Source organism: Aspergillus brunneoviolaceus, assembly GCF_003184695.1.
Source record: "Aspergillus brunneoviolaceus CBS 621.78 unplaced genomic scaffold BO95scaffold_55, whole genome shotgun sequence".
NCBI classification, from domain to species: Eukaryota; Fungi; Ascomycota; class Eurotiomycetes; order Eurotiales; family Aspergillaceae; genus Aspergillus; species Aspergillus brunneoviolaceus.
In genome coordinates this window covers 138,658-154,086 of record NW_020290785.1, presented here as the reverse complement: position 1 = coordinate 154,086, position 15,429 = coordinate 138,658, and the positions used below count along the sequence as shown (strand labels likewise).

The 15,429-nt window shown below is 53.8% G+C and overlaps 5 protein-coding genes across 5 annotated transcripts; 1 reads left to right on the top strand and 4 right to left on the bottom strand.

Moving 5' to 3' along the window:
• Window positions 1–202: 202 nt before the first annotated feature.
• BO95DRAFT_212774 (uncharacterized protein) lies at window positions 203–1,222 on the bottom strand. Its single transcript, XM_025581128.1, has one exon. The coding sequence runs from the start codon at window positions 1,011–1,013 to the stop codon at window positions 501–503; it is 513 nt and encodes a 170-aa protein (XP_025439802.1). The 5' UTR covers window positions 1,014–1,222; the 3' UTR covers window positions 203–500.
• BO95DRAFT_502161 (uncharacterized protein) lies at window positions 1,039–7,925 on the top strand (the record flags this gene model as incomplete). The annotated part of the gene is made up of 5 exons (XM_025591029.1): window positions 1,039–1,129; window positions 1,439–1,534; window positions 1,843–5,675; window positions 5,803–7,704; window positions 7,756–7,925. 5 exons carry the CDS (start codon window positions 1,039–1,041, stop codon window positions 7,867–7,869), a joined length of 6,036 nt encoding a protein of 2,011 aa, XP_025439801.1. The 3' UTR covers window positions 7,870–7,925.
• A 945-nt stretch (window positions 7,926–8,870) lies between these two features.
• On the bottom strand, window positions 8,871–12,724 carry BO95DRAFT_475334 (putative kinesin; the record flags this gene model as incomplete). The annotated part of the gene is made up of 13 exons (XM_025589841.1): window positions 12,585–12,724; window positions 12,377–12,560; window positions 12,274–12,337; window positions 12,196–12,249; window positions 12,120–12,159; window positions 11,937–12,086; window positions 11,812–11,912; window positions 11,692–11,772; window positions 11,448–11,670; window positions 10,992–11,423; window positions 10,614–10,955; window positions 9,457–10,574; window positions 8,871–9,176 (listed from the first exon to the last, which is right to left on the bottom strand). The coding sequence occupies exons 1-13, from the start codon at window positions 12,625–12,627 to the stop codon at window positions 8,871–8,873; spliced, it is 3,138 nt and encodes a 1,045-aa protein (XP_025439800.1). The 5' UTR covers window positions 12,628–12,724.
• Window positions 12,725–13,157: 433 nt separating this feature from the next.
• BO95DRAFT_466081 (uncharacterized protein) lies at window positions 13,158–13,481 on the bottom strand (the record flags this gene model as incomplete). Its single annotated transcript, XM_025589182.1, has 1 exon — window positions 13,158–13,481. The coding sequence occupies one exon, from the start codon at window positions 13,479–13,481 to the stop codon at window positions 13,158–13,160; it is 324 nt and encodes a 107-aa protein (XP_025439799.1).
• Window positions 13,482–13,777: 296 nt separating this feature from the next.
• Window positions 13,778–15,171, bottom strand: BO95DRAFT_419046 (Zn(II)2Cys6 transcription factor domain-containing protein; the record flags this gene model as incomplete). The annotated part of the gene is made up of 3 exons (XM_025584475.1): window positions 15,041–15,171; window positions 14,652–14,960; window positions 13,778–14,575 (listed from the first exon to the last, which is right to left on the bottom strand). Exons 1-3 carry the CDS (start codon window positions 15,137–15,139, stop codon window positions 13,778–13,780), a joined length of 1,206 nt encoding a protein of 401 aa, XP_025439798.1. The 5' UTR covers window positions 15,140–15,171.
• Window positions 15,172–15,429: the final 258 nt, after the last annotated feature.

The following is a 15,429-nucleotide window of genomic DNA, read 5'->3' as shown; positions in this document are numbered from 1 at the left end:
TTGTAGTACCTGGGTAGTGCAGTCGAATGCGAAACTACCCACTTATCTGTTTGTCACTTCATAGGATATACAATGAGGAGCTCTACTCTTTTGGCCTGGTGTCGGTTCATAAGCCGGCATACTTGGGTTCTCTCCTTATAGCAGGAAAAACGCAGCACCTGGCCGTATGTTATGCTATCATTTTCAGAACGGATCAGTTTGCTTGTAACTTGAATTTGACGGCAAGAGTCACCTCGTAAATATATACACTGTATCTTGTACACCAATGCGTCATTCAGAGTGAACCTACACCCTGAAATTCTCAAAAAGACAGCTTTATCAGCCCTGAATCACAGTAGCCTCACATACCTCGTGTTTAAATAACGCCCAGCACCATCTGGGGAGGGCACAACTGATTGCAGAGAGTAATCCTCAGGCAGAAATTGCTCAGTTTCGCGGGTGGTTTCAGGCCGCGAGATCTCACGTGAGCAGCTGGTAACGGGGTGTATTTACAGCCAAAGTTACCGGATGATTCTGCCTGAAAGTCCCCGAATTGCCCGCGGATCAGTCTGTACCGGAAACGTAAGCGAGCAAGTCACCGCCTGACCGTCGCCGCCTCGTCCCTTTTGCAGCAACCTCTTTCCCTTCTGTCCCTTCGTACTTCCTCTCCGTCGCGCGCCCTCCTCCTCTTTCGACCAGCTCTCTGGCTTCTTCTCATCGTCGCCTCTCCAGTTCAAGGACGCTGAACTGCATCTCCGCTCTTGACGGTGACGTCCCGTCTCTAGCTGGCGAGACATTCTTACCCTGCTGTCCTTCCCACCCACAAAACACCTCTCCTCTTGGGCGCGTCGAGATCTCGGCTTCTCAATCCACAACCTTGGAGCTCGTCGCTTCGCACCCTTCGCAACGCGCCGTGATCGAACCCATCTCACACGTAATACCGCCTTTTTCGGGACATAGCTCGCATCAAAACGTTGACGTGGACGAGCATTCGGCCTTTCAGTTGGAAAACGTTTCGGAACGGATGAACTCATAAGTCGCAATCACTCAACCTGCAAGATGTTCGGAGGAGGATTCGGACAGAACACTCAGCAGAGCTCCGGCTTTGGATCCGGCAATGCATTTGGTGGAGGCACAAATACTGGTGGAGGTAGGTTTTGATTTGTTAACGAGCTTCGTACCTGCTTCTTTCCCTTTCGTATTCCTGCTTCCGCCCTGGTGTTTTCTTGGTTTTTCTCAACACTGGCTCGGTACCCCCCAATCGACCCAGTAAAGGAATCCAATCTGGCTCGTGCTTTGGACGTCAACCCACAGCAGCTTCACCTCAGACTCATCGACATCTCGCCGCCGTGTCGAGACCTTTTACTTTCCTTTCCGACGTCAGGTAGCACGGCAGCACTGCAAGAGAAGGGATCGCGGCTTCAGTACAGTCTCTGACAGCATCTCCCACGTCATCTAGGCTTTGGATCTTCACCGTCTCCTGCTTTTGGAGGTGGTAACACATCAGGCGGTGGCCTGTTTGGAAACACTTCCAGTAGCTTCGGTTCCGCTGGAGGTACGTGCTCGACGACTATATTTCCATGGGCTTGGCGATCCTTTCTCTTCCATCTGTACCTTGGGGCGGACCCCGCGATTTCCGACATATCAACGGTCGGGCCAGACTGCAAACACTGCCGCTCTGAAACCGTGGACGACTGGGCTTGTCTCTCGCGGCCCGGAATTTTCCCTCGAACAGGAAAATTCGAGTCCCATCCGCCTTCTGCCTGCCAAGGACATATGGAAATTAAAATTCGTCACATGCTCTAAGGATCTTCGGCTGTAGGCTGTTCGATAGCGTCGCTAACACTACTCCTGCTTTTCTAGGTTTCGGCGCCAATACACAGACACAGTCAAACTCCTTGTTCGGTGCGGGGCAGAATCGCACCAGCGGCTTTGGCAGCACTCCGGGACCCAGTACCGGCGGCAGTTTGTTTGGGTCAAACAACACAGCGACCTCAACAGGTAATACCGGCTTTGGCGGCTTTGGCTCCGCTGTGAACACCGGCGGTGGCTTTGGCAGCAGTGCTGGAGGTGGTGGACTGTTCGGTGCCAACAAACCCGCCAGCGGTTTTGGGAGCACCACTGGTACTACCGGCTTCGGAGCCAGCGGTGGCGCCAGCACCAGCGGGTTTGGAAGCGGAACAGCACCGGCTTTTGGTGGTGGTAGCGGTACCGCGTTCAACCAAGCTGTTCCTCCCTCCGAAGGCACCGGCTCCACCCCGTTCACTCCCTTTACCGAAAAGGACGCCGCCAGCACCACTACCAATCACTACCAGAGCATCGTGTTCATGCAGCCTTACAGCAAGTATTCGTTCGAAGAGCTTCGGTTAGGCGATTACAACGGAGGCCGTCGGTTCGGCAACGGAAGTGGACAAGCAGGCGCCTTTGGTGCTTCCGCCTTCGGCAGCTCTGGCTTCGGTGGTCAATCCACTGGATTTGGAGCTGGAAACACTTCTTCACCATTCGGCGCAAACACAAGTGCCCCGTCGGCTTTCGGCAGTCAGACCCAAACCACAGGCGGCTTTGGCACTAGTAATACCTCCAATCCGTTGTTCGGAGCTCAGAAGCCTGCCAACACTTTATTCGGCGGTGGAACGCCAGCTGCTGCTACCACTACTACCCAGTCGGGCCTGTTCGGCAGTAACACGGCAACCTCGGGTGGCTTTGGAAACACTACCGGGAGCACTGGATTCGGTTCCGGGGGGCTGTTCGGCAACAGCGCCAACAACACCCAGCAACAGAACAAATCTCTCTTTGGCGGAGGTAGTACCTCCACCGGCGGGGGCGCATTCGGCGGCTTCGGCACACAAAACACGAGCACAGCCTCTCCATTTGGCGGCACCGCAGCTACATCTTCTCCGTTTGGAGGTCAACAGCAGCAGTCGGGCGGGGGTTTGTTTGGTAGTGGTACCGGCTTTGGCCAGCAAAACCAGGCTCAGAATCAGGCACAGACCCCGAACAAAGGGCTATTTGGTGGATTTGGCGCTAACACCCAGCAGCAGCAGACGAGCACCCCGAGTCTTTTTGGCGGCAGCAACACCGGCACCGGCACCGGCACCGGCACCACCGCCACCTCCCTCTTCGGTCAAAATCAGCAGACCCAACAACCTGCGAGCGGCGGTTTGTTCGGAGGCAACAACGCCCAACAACCAGCCCAATCGAACTCTCTTTTCGGCGGATCGCAGCAGCAAGGCCAGAAGAGTTTGTTTGGAGGGGCTACGACGGGCACGGGCACGGGCACGGGTACGAGTGCATTCGGAGGATTCGGCAACACCCAGAACCAGCAGACTGGTGGTGGCTCGAGCCTCTTCGGCGGTGGTGCGGCCCAGCAACAGCAGAAGCCGAGTCTCTTCGGTGGAGCTGGGGCCTCGGGCGGCAGTCTCTTTGGAGGCGGCGCGAGTACTACCACACCGGCTGCAACTGGATCCCTCTTTGGCGGCGGCGCGAGCCAGAACCAACAACCGACTACCCTGGGAGCCTCCAGCCTCTTTGGTGGCAGCCAATCTCAGCCCGCACAGCAGCTGGGCCAACAACCCGCCCCCGGTAGTCTGCAGGCCTCCCTGCTGGAAGGAAATCCCTACGGCAACCAGTCTATCTTCTCTGGTCTGCCAGCACCCAGCGCTGCAAGTCCCGGCCCCTTAGCCACGCCGCTGTCGTCCTCCAACAAGCAGAAGCAACGCACTCCTCTTCCCGTTTACAAGATCACCCCCACCGCCGCAAATCGCCTCCTGACTCCTCCCAAACGTGGCTACGGTTTCTCGTACTCCACATACGGATCTCCATCGAGCACTGCGAACACTCCAGGCGGACTTGGTGGTAGTGTCCTCGGAGGCAGCATGCGCAGCAGCTTCAATGCTAGCAGCTTGGGCCGCACCAGCTTCAGCAAGAGTCTTTCGACCAGTAACCTACGAAAGACATTCGATCCCGAAGCCGATAGTGTTCTTTCCCCCGGTGCCCTCTCTTCCGGTAGCTCTCGTCTGTCTAGTGGAAGCCTGAAGCGTCTGACTATCGACCGAAGCCTAAGGAATGACTTGTTCACGCGCTCGACCAGTACTCCTCCTCCTGCAGCCATCACTAACGGCGAAGAGGCTGCCACTCCTGCGGACAAGGGAAAGAAGAAGGTCAGCTTTGAATCGTCCCCCGAGCTTGCACACACTGGCGGGGAGATTGTGCCCGTCGAAACCCAAAGTCCCGAGCCGACCCCCGAGGAGCTGGGATTCCTGCGTTCCGTCCGCAAGAGTGGCACAATCAACGGCGTCAACGGCACCAAGACCCCGGAGACCACTGCTCGTCCTGAGATGGAGTCTGTCCGTAACAACGATTTGCCCGCTGCCTCGGAGCCTGCGCAACCGACCGCGACCAACGCCGCCCTAAAGCAGCTCTCTTTCATTCCCGGCGGGGATCCGCAGCCCGGCGAGTACTTCATGAAGCCTACTCGCGCCGAGCTTAGCAAGATGAGCCGCGAGCAACTGAAGAAGGTGGTGGGTTTCACCGTGGGACGTGAGCACTGCGGTCAGGTGACTTTCGATGAGCCCGTGGATCTGACTACCATCGATCTGGACAATGTCTGTGGGGGACTTGTCGACATCGGAGTGCGGAAGATCACCGTCTACCCTGACGAGACCATCAAACCACCCCGGGGCAAGGGCTTGAACGTCCCGTCTATCCTTCGTATCGAAAACTCCTGGCCCCGTGGCCGCGACAAGAAGTCGCCCTCCCCCCTGACAAGTGGCCCGTTGTTCGACAAGCACGTCGATCGGTTGGTCAAGGTGCACAACACCGAGTTCATCGACTACGAAGTGGAAACCGGCACGTGGGTTTTCAAGGTTCCTCATTTCACCACCTATGGTCTTGATTATGATAGTGATGAGGAAGAAGAAGGTGAGAGCCTAAACCAAAGCACTTTGAGTGCTGCTCCTGACACTCCGACTCCGAAGGCCCAAACCCCTGCCAATCACGACAACACCGTGGGCTCGGAGCATCTGTCAGCCTTCTCCACTGACGATTCCTTCCTCGGTTCCGTGGCCGGCGTCGATGACGACACTTTCGATTTCAAAAAGCGTAAGATAGTCCCCGGAGCATTTGGCCACCAGGCGATGGAGACGATGGACGACGAGCAGCAGTTGGGCTCGGAAGAGGAGGAAGAAGATTCTTTTTTAGAGGACGGCTCCACGGGTTCAACTATTGAGCAAGACAGCGAGGACATCACTGAAAGTCTGGAGTCTGTCGAGTCTGAAGTTGAATTGGATGAGAGTGAGGAAATGGACATGGCGGGCACATTTCCGGACCTTCATCATACCGTGGAGCGCGACGATACCGCGAGCACCGACACATACATGGAAGACCCTCGGCTGTCGCTGAAGCTTTGGAATACTCCGGCGAAGCCCCGTCTGGATCTGACGGGCGATTGGGCTGAACAGTTGCAGCGAACCATTAGTCCTCGGAAGCAGAACCGGGATGCCCTACGTGAGATCCAGGCGAATGCCTTCAACGAACGCTCTTTGCATGAGGAGACTCAAAAGCAGCCTACTAGCGAAACCAAGCAGAAGGGTTTCGCAACCAGTATTGATTTAATGAATTCCCTATTCCAGCAACCTCGGAGACAACAGACTGCATCGCCTGTGAAAGTACCAGACGCACGACCCAAAGGTCCTGAGGTATGACCGCCCTTCCTTTCCTTTCTTACTGGATTGTCTTCTGCCCTTGTTGCCGTGATGCATACTCGTCACTGCAATATCGCACTGTTGGTGCCTGGAGCAACGCTTCTGACTTCTATCTCCATAGTGGCCCTACCATAAACAGCCCAAGACTTATGCCGGCGAGTCCAATGAGTTGAGCGCTGACGACCTTGCCTTTCACTACTCCTTCAAACCACGCTGGGGACCTTCAAACGCATTGCTTTGCGTACGGAACAACGCAGACTCTGTCGAGGCTGGTTTGAGTTACTGGGAACATAGTCTCACCGTGACCAGCGAAGGACGGGACGTTTCCATACTAAAGTATAGAAAGCCCAACGAGCCGGTAGCGATGCTGGACGCCCAGCGCGAAATCACGATCATTAAGCCCGTGGATGGAGTAGTGCCCTCTGCTCGCCTGGCTCATGCCGACTTCCATAGGTTGGCCGCCACAGCCGCAGGCAGTACGCTGGTGACCGACCAAGAGCGGTTGCTCTGGCAGCTGGCCAACATTCTGTTCAACGACGAGCTTGAAGACGATATCTCTGTCGGCGTGCCCAAGGAGATCCGGTCCCAGTTCTCTCACCGTATTAAGAAGGACCGCCTTACCCGTCTACTGGAAGGAATTATTCGGCAAAAGCAGGCCCAGAAGCTGGGTAAGGTGGGCTCACCAGAGGAACGCGCTGTCAATCTCCTGTGCGCCCATCGGGTTGACGAGGCGTGCAATGTCCTGCTCTCGAGCCAAAATTTCCACCTCGCCACTCTTGTTTCGCAGATTGGTCGGGATGCCACCGTACGGGAAGATATGGCCAATCAAATTGACATGTGGCGTCAGAGCAATGCGTACTCGGAGATGAGTGAGCCTGTGCGCGCTCTGTATGAACTGCTGGCGGGCAATGCCCTACGCAGTGAGGGCAAGACTACTGGGGCGCTTGAGGATCGGATTTCTGCATTCACGTTCTCCGAGCGATTCGACCTGGACTGGATCCAGGCTTTTGGCCTGCGCCTGTGGTACGGAATCGGTGACGATGAGCCGCTGGAGAATGCCGTCTGCAAATTCGTCGAAGATCTACGTAGTGGTGTTGAAACCGCACTGCCACTACCGAATCCTTCCCAATTCTACCAATCCACCACTGCGCAGGATCGTGAGTCTCCGCTGTGGGTGCTGTTGAAGGCCTATGCCGCTACTACCGAGGCAGCCCAGAACACGCAGTTGGACGGCTTGGAGTTTCCAGCCGCCCTGCTGCCCGAATCGTTGACGGGTGACCGGCTGACCAATCGCCTGTCCTTCCAATTGTGCCATTTCCTCGCCGCGGCCGTTGGTCGCAATGGCCAACTCCAGCTGAATGTGGCTCAGATGGACCAGCTCACCTGGGACTATGCATGGGAACTCTTCAACTCTGGTGCCCTTGCACGGAGCATATTCGTCTTCTCTCACCTCTCTCGCGCTTCTGATCGGGAACGAGCCATCAAGGACATTCTGACTCGAAATGCGCTGTCGCTTCCACACCCGGTCAAAGAGGACGGATCGCCGAACAAGATGTGGAAGTACCTCGTCACCGACTCGCAGATCCCCGAGAATTGGATCTGGGTGGCGAAGGCACTATATGCGCGCGACACGGGTAATGCTGCACACGAGGTGGATTATCTGGTGAGGGCCAAGAACTGGAACGATGCGCATGCCACCTTCTGTCGCATTGTCGGACCGTCGGCAGTGATTGAAGGGGACTATGCCACACTGGAAACATTGATCTCGGGCTTTGGTGCCGAACCGGAGCGCAAGGTGCGCGGCTGGGCTCAAGGGGGCGGGATTTACGAGGATTTTCTGCATCTGGCCACGGCGAGAGTGGGCAGGCGAGACCCGGCGCGACTGCATCGGCTGGTGCAGGCATTGGTCCAGCTGGGAGATCAGATTCGGCAGGGTTCTGGTGTGGAAGGCTTGGAGGAGCGAGTTGCGTTCCGGGAGATGAGCCGAGCCGTAGCACGCTGGACGGCACACGAAGACAGCCAGGTAAGAGGGGTTGAGAATTGGGTGATAGAAACAAGACTAATCATAGTTTAGGCAAACGATTTGTCGAGTGTGCTCAGTCTGCCGCTGACGGGCGATGCGCGCCTCACGCAGACGGCGGAAATGAGTCGACGTTACTACGGGGTCATTATGGCTGGAGGGTATTAATTGGATGATGGATGAAGGCACGAATGGCAAAAGTCTCCAGTGGTTGGGACAGTCATTGGATTTGATACTGTGTTGTCTGGTCGTTCTTGGATGGCCTCTGAATGGGCGTCTTTTACTTTTTCTCTTCTTGCACACCCCCTTGCTTCTCTCCTGCTTCTCCCTCCCTTGATCTCTTTCTCCCCCCCCCCCCTGTCTTACTCCTATTTGTATCGAAGGGTCGACATCGATGTGCGGCTCTATGTATCCTAGCTGATTTGCCCCTGTCCTTCGACTGCATGTATTTGTGTGTGTTTTCTTTTTTCTTTATGCAGTGATTACTTTTCATCTTGGGTTTCCACATTTGTCTCGAGGGAGATGTGCCTCTAAGCCATAGTCAAGCCACAGCGAATGATTATCTCGATGGAAGGATATTTGATCAACTTTCTGGGGATGGCAAGATTTGAAGTATTTGAAGTACAGCTGCAGTAGTTTGCAAGGTCACCTTTCTCCGTCGCAGTATATGTTGAGGATGATGCAGCACATAAGACAAACATCACCTCGCGTCAGCGCTACGCAGAGCACAATAGATCATTTGCGCCAGAGGGTGTACAGTACTATCAGCCCTAGTCCAGAGACCCTCGACTGTCCTGCTATAGTAACTACTCCTTCCGACGGAGCCCCGTCATATCCCCCTCTTACCTCCCTCTATGATTTCACTAATCAATGAACTACCCCAAAGATAAAAAGCGCCGCCTCTCCACGACCACCACCCGCGGAATCGACAGCGCGGACCCCCTTCCGATCCGCCTCGCCCACCCAACGCCCCAAAACTTCCCCACGGCCGCCTCCATCCACCTAACTTTCCCCCTGGCTCACCCCACCGCGCCGCGGACTTTTTGTTCGTCAAAACAGATCACTGATCGCTAAAACGCCCGCCCCAACCCCGGCGGGCTCATCGAACGGGTCCTCCAGCCGCACATCCCACAAACCCGGCCTCCGTGAGGAGCGCGACGCCCGGTAAGTTACCGCCTGCTGGTACCACCCAGTCGTGGCGGACCCCCGGCGTAGCTTGTCTCGCCCAGGGCTTTGGTTGTTGTTGGTGCTGGTGCTGGTGCTGCAGGTTCAGGTGGATCACGGGTAGGTGAGTCTTGTTGGAGGGCGTAGGCCGGTCCGGAGGTTAGGCGGAAAGTGCAACGGGAGTATGGATTATCGCCGCAGCGATGACCTGGTGAGGCAGGCACGAAGGAGATCGTTGGTTCGTTGATTGACATGGTAGGAGAGTTTTGCACCCTTCTTTCCATGGAGGCTTTCCGAGGGAGTGATGGTGGCTGTATACATCACCGCACCATACCCATAGGTACCTGGGATGAGGGTTGGATGGTCAGTGAAACTCTGCATGGTCTGGCCTTCAAGAGAGCCTATTCCACAGCGCCTCGTGGGTTCATGCGTTTCGTCCAGACCCGTTGAAATATCGTCCTAGTTGCATTGTGCCGCGCGGACAAAACCTGGAGGCACTGCGATCGATTTGATTTAAGTCGAGGACGAGTCCTCTCCATTTGTCGACTTATCATGTTCGTTCTGCCATTCATCGAACGTATGGCGATAGACCTTGGTATCTGGGTGATCCGAACCGTAGACCATATGGCACAGCTTGCAACAGTTTTTGATCGAAGACAATGCATCCAAAAGTCGTTCTTGAGATTTCCAGGTGTAGGCAAGGTGGGCCATGCTTCTCAGAGTATCAGGATGCTCAGCTCCTAATATCGCCTTTCGTATCTCCATCACTTGTATGCCTAGCTTCTCAGCTTCATCCCATCGGCTCTGATTCTGATAGGTCGATGCCAGATTAGCTATAGTTGCCAGAGTATCAGGATGCTCTGCTCCTAATACTCTTCTTCGTATGTGTAGTATGTAAGAGCCTAGCTTTTCAGCTTCGTCCCATCGGCTTTGACTCTGATAGGTGGATATCAGATTAGCTATACTTTTCAGAGTATCAGGATGCTCGGCTCCTAATACTGTTTCAGATGTTTTCATAACCTGGATATCCAGCTTCTCGGCTTCATTCCATCGGCCCTGATTCCAATATGTTGATGCCAGGTTGGCCATACTTGTCAGAGTATCAGGATGCTCGACTCCTAGCACTGTCTTTCTTAATCTCAGTGCTTGGATATGCAGCTTCTCAGCTTGATCCAACCGGCCCTGATTCCGGTACGTTGATGCCAGGTTGGCCATACTTGTCAGAGTATCAGGATGCTCGACTCCTAGCACTGTCTTTCTTGATCTTAGTGCTTGGATATCCAGCTTCTCAGCTTTGTTCCATTGGCCCTGATTTCGGTATGTGGATGCCAGGTTGGCTATGCTTGTCAGAGTAGCAGGATGCTCAGGTCCGAGTACTGTTTGCGATATCTCTATCACTTTAATATCCAGCCTTTCGGCTTCAGTCCATCGGCCCTGATTCCAGTATGTTGATGCCAGATTAGACATGCTTCGCAGAGTATCTGGATGCTTGACCCCACTGTTCTCTTGACTCCTTTCTAGCAGAGCCTTGTATTGGATTTCTGCCTCGAGGTATCTTCCATCACTGGCAAGGCAATCCGCAATATTTTGAATCAGTTCAGCATAGTCGTTCTGCCTTTGAGCAAAATAGTCTTCATCCACAAGTGCCAATGCATGAGGAAGATATTCCCGCCAAAGTTCTCGATTAGCGTGGTGATTACTGGGAAATACTTGCTGTATTTGGTCAGCCACCTTCTAGACCTATATACCAAACTGCCCAGTGCTTCGAAGCCAGTTCCGCGTAGCAAGATGTACAAGGCTGTGCAGGCTTATATTCATATTCTGGCCGGTCGTAAATAAGTATGTATTTAAGAGCCCCAAAGCATCAAGTGTCCGCTTCTTTGTTGTTCCGAGTGGCAGGAGAGACCGAGGAATGTTTTGTGGATTGATACAGGCCATGAAAGACAGATAGTCTGCCGCCAGTTGACTCTGACTTTGTACTTGATTGAATGAGATTAACCAAGTACTTAGAACCGGATTCTGGATTTCCTTGTAGTGTTCTAGGTCACGGAACTCCTTACTAAGAAGCTCTACTGCATCCTGTTCCTGCTCTTAGAAAAGGACAAGGTAATTAGACGGCTTTATACTATTCTTAATAATATATGCAGATGCCTGGGTAATTGCCAAGGGAAGAAAGTCCAGTCGTTCTGACAGAATAACTGTGGTGTTATCATCTTGAAGCAAGTCCTTCTGGGCCAGTAATTTCTGCATAATTTGAAGTGCGATGTCTCTATCCTCATTTGGGATTGAAACAATGTTGAACGGTGCGAGTTTCAAGGCAAGTTTCCGGTTCCTCGTGGTAAATAGAATATTGCCTTGTTCACTCTGAGGGAGAAAGTCCTCGAGACCTGAGTCTGCTTTGCCAGGTGATAACCACACATCCGGTTCGTCTGCATTGTCGAAAATCAAGAGCCACTTTCCTGCACGCCAAGAGCTAAAGTATCTCTTCAACTGTTCCTTGACCTCGGATGGTGTACTGTTGCTGATTCCGACCGTCTCTGCGATCTTCAAGAATGTTGCTTCAATCAATGCATGGCTAGTACAAGGGACCCAGAAGACCGAGCATTCCCTGTCTTTTTCGCGAATGCGGTGGGCTATCTCTAAGGCCACCTGGGTCTTTCCGATCCCCCCTAAACCAGTGATTGCAACCCTTCGGTATCCGTCTTGCAATATGATCAGGTCTTCCACTTTCTTTATCTCATCCAGGCGGCCAACAAAATTCGGGTTTCTGAAGAGAGGGACCATCCAATGCTGGGCTTTTCTTGCCTCCCAAATGCTGGGATTTACCTGACAGACCGGCATGTCTGAGATTAGAAGCTTCGCATAGGCAGCAGCTGTCAATGCTGCATAACCCTGCCACTGCTTCTGCTTGTGGGAGTCACAATAGTCGCATATACCTCGAATCACAAGGGTTGGAAGCTCATTCATAAGACCTGCAGCTTCCATCTCAAAGCAAAGAATCCCATGCTGTGTTGCTAGACGATCTCGTGTTTCCGAGTCTTTAATCACTTGGTTCCCAGATGCTATCAGACCGTAATGAATGTAGGGTATTTGTCTTGCACGTGGCGGCCGCTTGACCAGTCGTTCTCGATCGCAATTCCCACAGTCGGATCTCTTATCAGCATGGTGGTAGGAAGAGCAGAAAAATAGATCTGTATCTTTTCTTGGGCGGGTGAATCTTTCTCTGATGTGAGGATTTCGTCTCAGGGCTTCACTGGTGACGCATAGGAGAGCATCATCGTTAGCCGTCATATGCTTTGCTCGGATTCGGCTTATGTGCGTTAGAAGGACCTGCGGTGGTTGATTCAACAGGCCCGTGGGCTCAAACTGCCCCCCCTGCACTGCCTTGCCATAATCGTATTGTATCACCCCACCATGCCTTCCACCTGGTGTACTGACGACAACATCCCCCAATCGAATATCGTCACTTTTGCTCGGAACCCCACCCCCAATCCCCACCATTAGTCCAAACCGGAGCCGAGGAAAGGTCAAGCGCATACGCGATACGACAGCCGCCGCAGAGACAGTCCCGTAGATACCGTTGGGTAGGTAGGCAATAACTATGTGATGGCCGTTAAGCTCGCCAAATTCGTACGCGTTCGGATCACTCGCTCTTCCAGGTAGGTTGTGGATCTTGTCCAGCATGGCCCGGGCTGCTGCCGCCTCGAGAGGCAAAGCACAGATCCATGCGATAGTATAATCATGAAACGTGTGGGATGCCATTCGGTAAATGACAATAACCTGTTGGATGATATTAGCTGTATCTGACTAAGATATTTCTGAGGTGTCGCGATGCCAGCTAACTCACAGGATGGGTGACTTTCACGGAGCGAGTACCTGGAAGAGAGAGGGTGGGGGGGGGGGGGGGTTTTTTTCAGCCACTGCACGTGTCCTGCAAGGCTGACTCGGCGGGGCGATTTGTCTTGCCTCTACAGTCTACAGAGTATCAGATAGTACTAAATCATCTTTTTGAAAAAAGCAGATTGTTCGGATTAATCACTCACCGAGAGAAATAGTTCGTTGGTGCTGCTGGAAGTTCAACGCAGACTCTTTCCAAGACTCGCACGAACCTGGAGCTGTTTGGCAGCGATTGAGCTTATTCAAAGTTCAATATGAGGCTATTCCCAGTTTGAGAAATACAGATGAGATTAAGAAGAATATTTATAACAGGTATCTATTTAATCAAGAATAACCAAACAGCCAATTAAGACCATTCAAAAACAAAGAATTCTATCCATAAACGAACCACACCATCATTCCAAATGGAACCGCAACTCCGACTCCAGCTGCTCGCCTACCATCATTTCGCGGGCGATTGCAACCGTGGCCTCGAACGACCCCTCTCCCACGTACCAATCGTACCGCCAGGTATGCCGGGCCTTATCTCCGGATATGTCGCAGGCGATTAAGCAGCCACAGAAATGATGTATGTATTGTGTGACCGCTGTGCGTGCCTCTTGCTCATCGAAGGCCCGTCTGGCGGACCTTGGGAATGACCTTGCGCTCTCATGCAGAAGTCTCAACAAAAGGACCTTGTCAACCCCCTCGATGTCGATCTCGAGGTCCTGGTCGACCATTCTGACGGTGGGGAGCTGGTGCTTACCTAGATGCGGACTGGGCTGTGTCTGTTTTCTGGAAAAGGGTACGGAAAGGTTTTCGTGAGAGGTGTAGTCACGACTGGCTTGCGCGCTGCTGGCTGGGGTATAAATGTTGTATTTATAGCTTGCATGAATCAGAGCCAGTCTCACCGCACAAACAAAGGCTGTCGGATAGATGGTGATCATCGACTGTCCGCAATATCTGACAAAGCCATCTGTGCCGGCTATCTTTGACACTGCAGTCTGCAAACAAGGCTTCGCTGGAAGAATTCAAATCAACCCCACCTTTCAGCAAAGACACCACCGGGAAGGAACGCCTGCACCGCAGTATCCTCCTTGTGATATCGTTGGAGGTACAGGCAGATCGAGGGACATTCCACTCTGGCCCTCAGTTCAATCCACCAGATACTGCGGCCGGCCTGGCGATACCACAGATACAGCAGCACGAGCGCGACAGGGTCCCGATTCCGGAGCATATCCTCAAAGACACCGTGAATACTGCGGATGAAGAGCTGCGCGGGACCGGTGGTGACTTTGGTGTCTGGGAGGTTCAGGGTCAGGGCCACAGCGTGGGCGGCCTCGAAGTACGGATTATCTGTCGCCGTCGATGCCTCGTGGAGGAGGCACAAGGCCGCCACGGCCCGCGGGATGCCCTGCACGCCGCGCTGCGGCAAGGGGGCGTTCATCTGCGCAAAGGTGGGCGCCATGACGCGGAAGACGCTGTCCGGGCGTAAGGGATCGACGATGTGCCACAGTGCCATTTTACCTTTGCTCAGACGGACCCAGTCCAATGCATCGGTTTGCTGGTCAGAGGGGGTGAGGGGCCACGATTCTTCCGGTGTGCATGCCTCAGGGGATGAGAAGGCCAGGATGGCCAGCGCAGCCAGGGTGCCCCAGAGTGGATCCTTGTCTTCGGCGTTGATCGGCCGCTCCCTGAACCGTCGGTTGAGAAGGGCGGTGCTCTGGTACCAGTGATAGCACTCGTCCAGACTGCGACGGCTGCCTCCGACGGTGTTTAGGTGGCGGTCGTATGTAAGTGCCACGGCTAGAGAGGCGTGCATGAGATAAGGGTACTGTCGGCCACACAGGGCTGGTGTTAGCCGAGTGTAGATCCAGGACGACTAGCCCTACACGATGTGCAGTACTTACAACGAAGGCTAGTTGCAGGAGCTTGCGATTCACGTGCAGCATATTCGGGTCATCTGGGGTCAGAAGACTACTTCCATAGTACCGAGTGAGGAAGTCCTGACACTTCGTGTTCAGCTGATAGAATGTCGATTGGTCCGCCGTCCAGACCGCACCGGCGAGGGGGGGCTGTAGCTCGGCAGTTCCTCGCAGCGCCAGCGATGGCCTCCCTGTCTCAGCGGCGATGGGCTGCAGGTCGGGAATATTGAAGATGAAGTTGCACACTATCCCGAATGCGCAACATTTCTTGCAGTTAGGTCTACTTTCGTCGCACTGAAGAGGTTTGGAAAGTACAATCAGCCATGCACGAATCAATGTAGTCAAGCGAGCCAACCAGCCAACCTTGAACCCACCTTGAGCTTTCGGAGCTTGCAATTGCGGCAGCCATATCTGGATCTTCGCTGAGTAGTCCGCTTCTGAGCAGTAACAGTTTCTGCACATGTTGAGGACATTTTTGTGGGCTGGGAATGGTAGGCAATGGATGGGAGGTAGTCGCAAGTACAAGGTAACTTAGTTCCCACCAATCGTCCCCTCAGGCACCCACATGGCACAGGTGCACACGCTAACCTCCTTTCGGAACGAGATCTTCCACGCGGCGCTAGCCACATTTCGGATGCAGAGGTCTCTGATTGGCTGCGGAGATCTATAATCATCGAGGCAATAGTTGAAAACAACACTTCAGTGACATAAATACCAGCCTCAATCCCTGGTTCGCTGGCCTCCTCTCTATCTTAAAGCCCAT

Coding starts and splice junctions, on each gene's coding strand:
- BO95DRAFT_212774 (XM_025581128.1), bottom strand. CDS start 1,013: ATGAGTTCATCCGTTCCGAAACGTTTTCCAACTGAAAGGCCGAATGCT.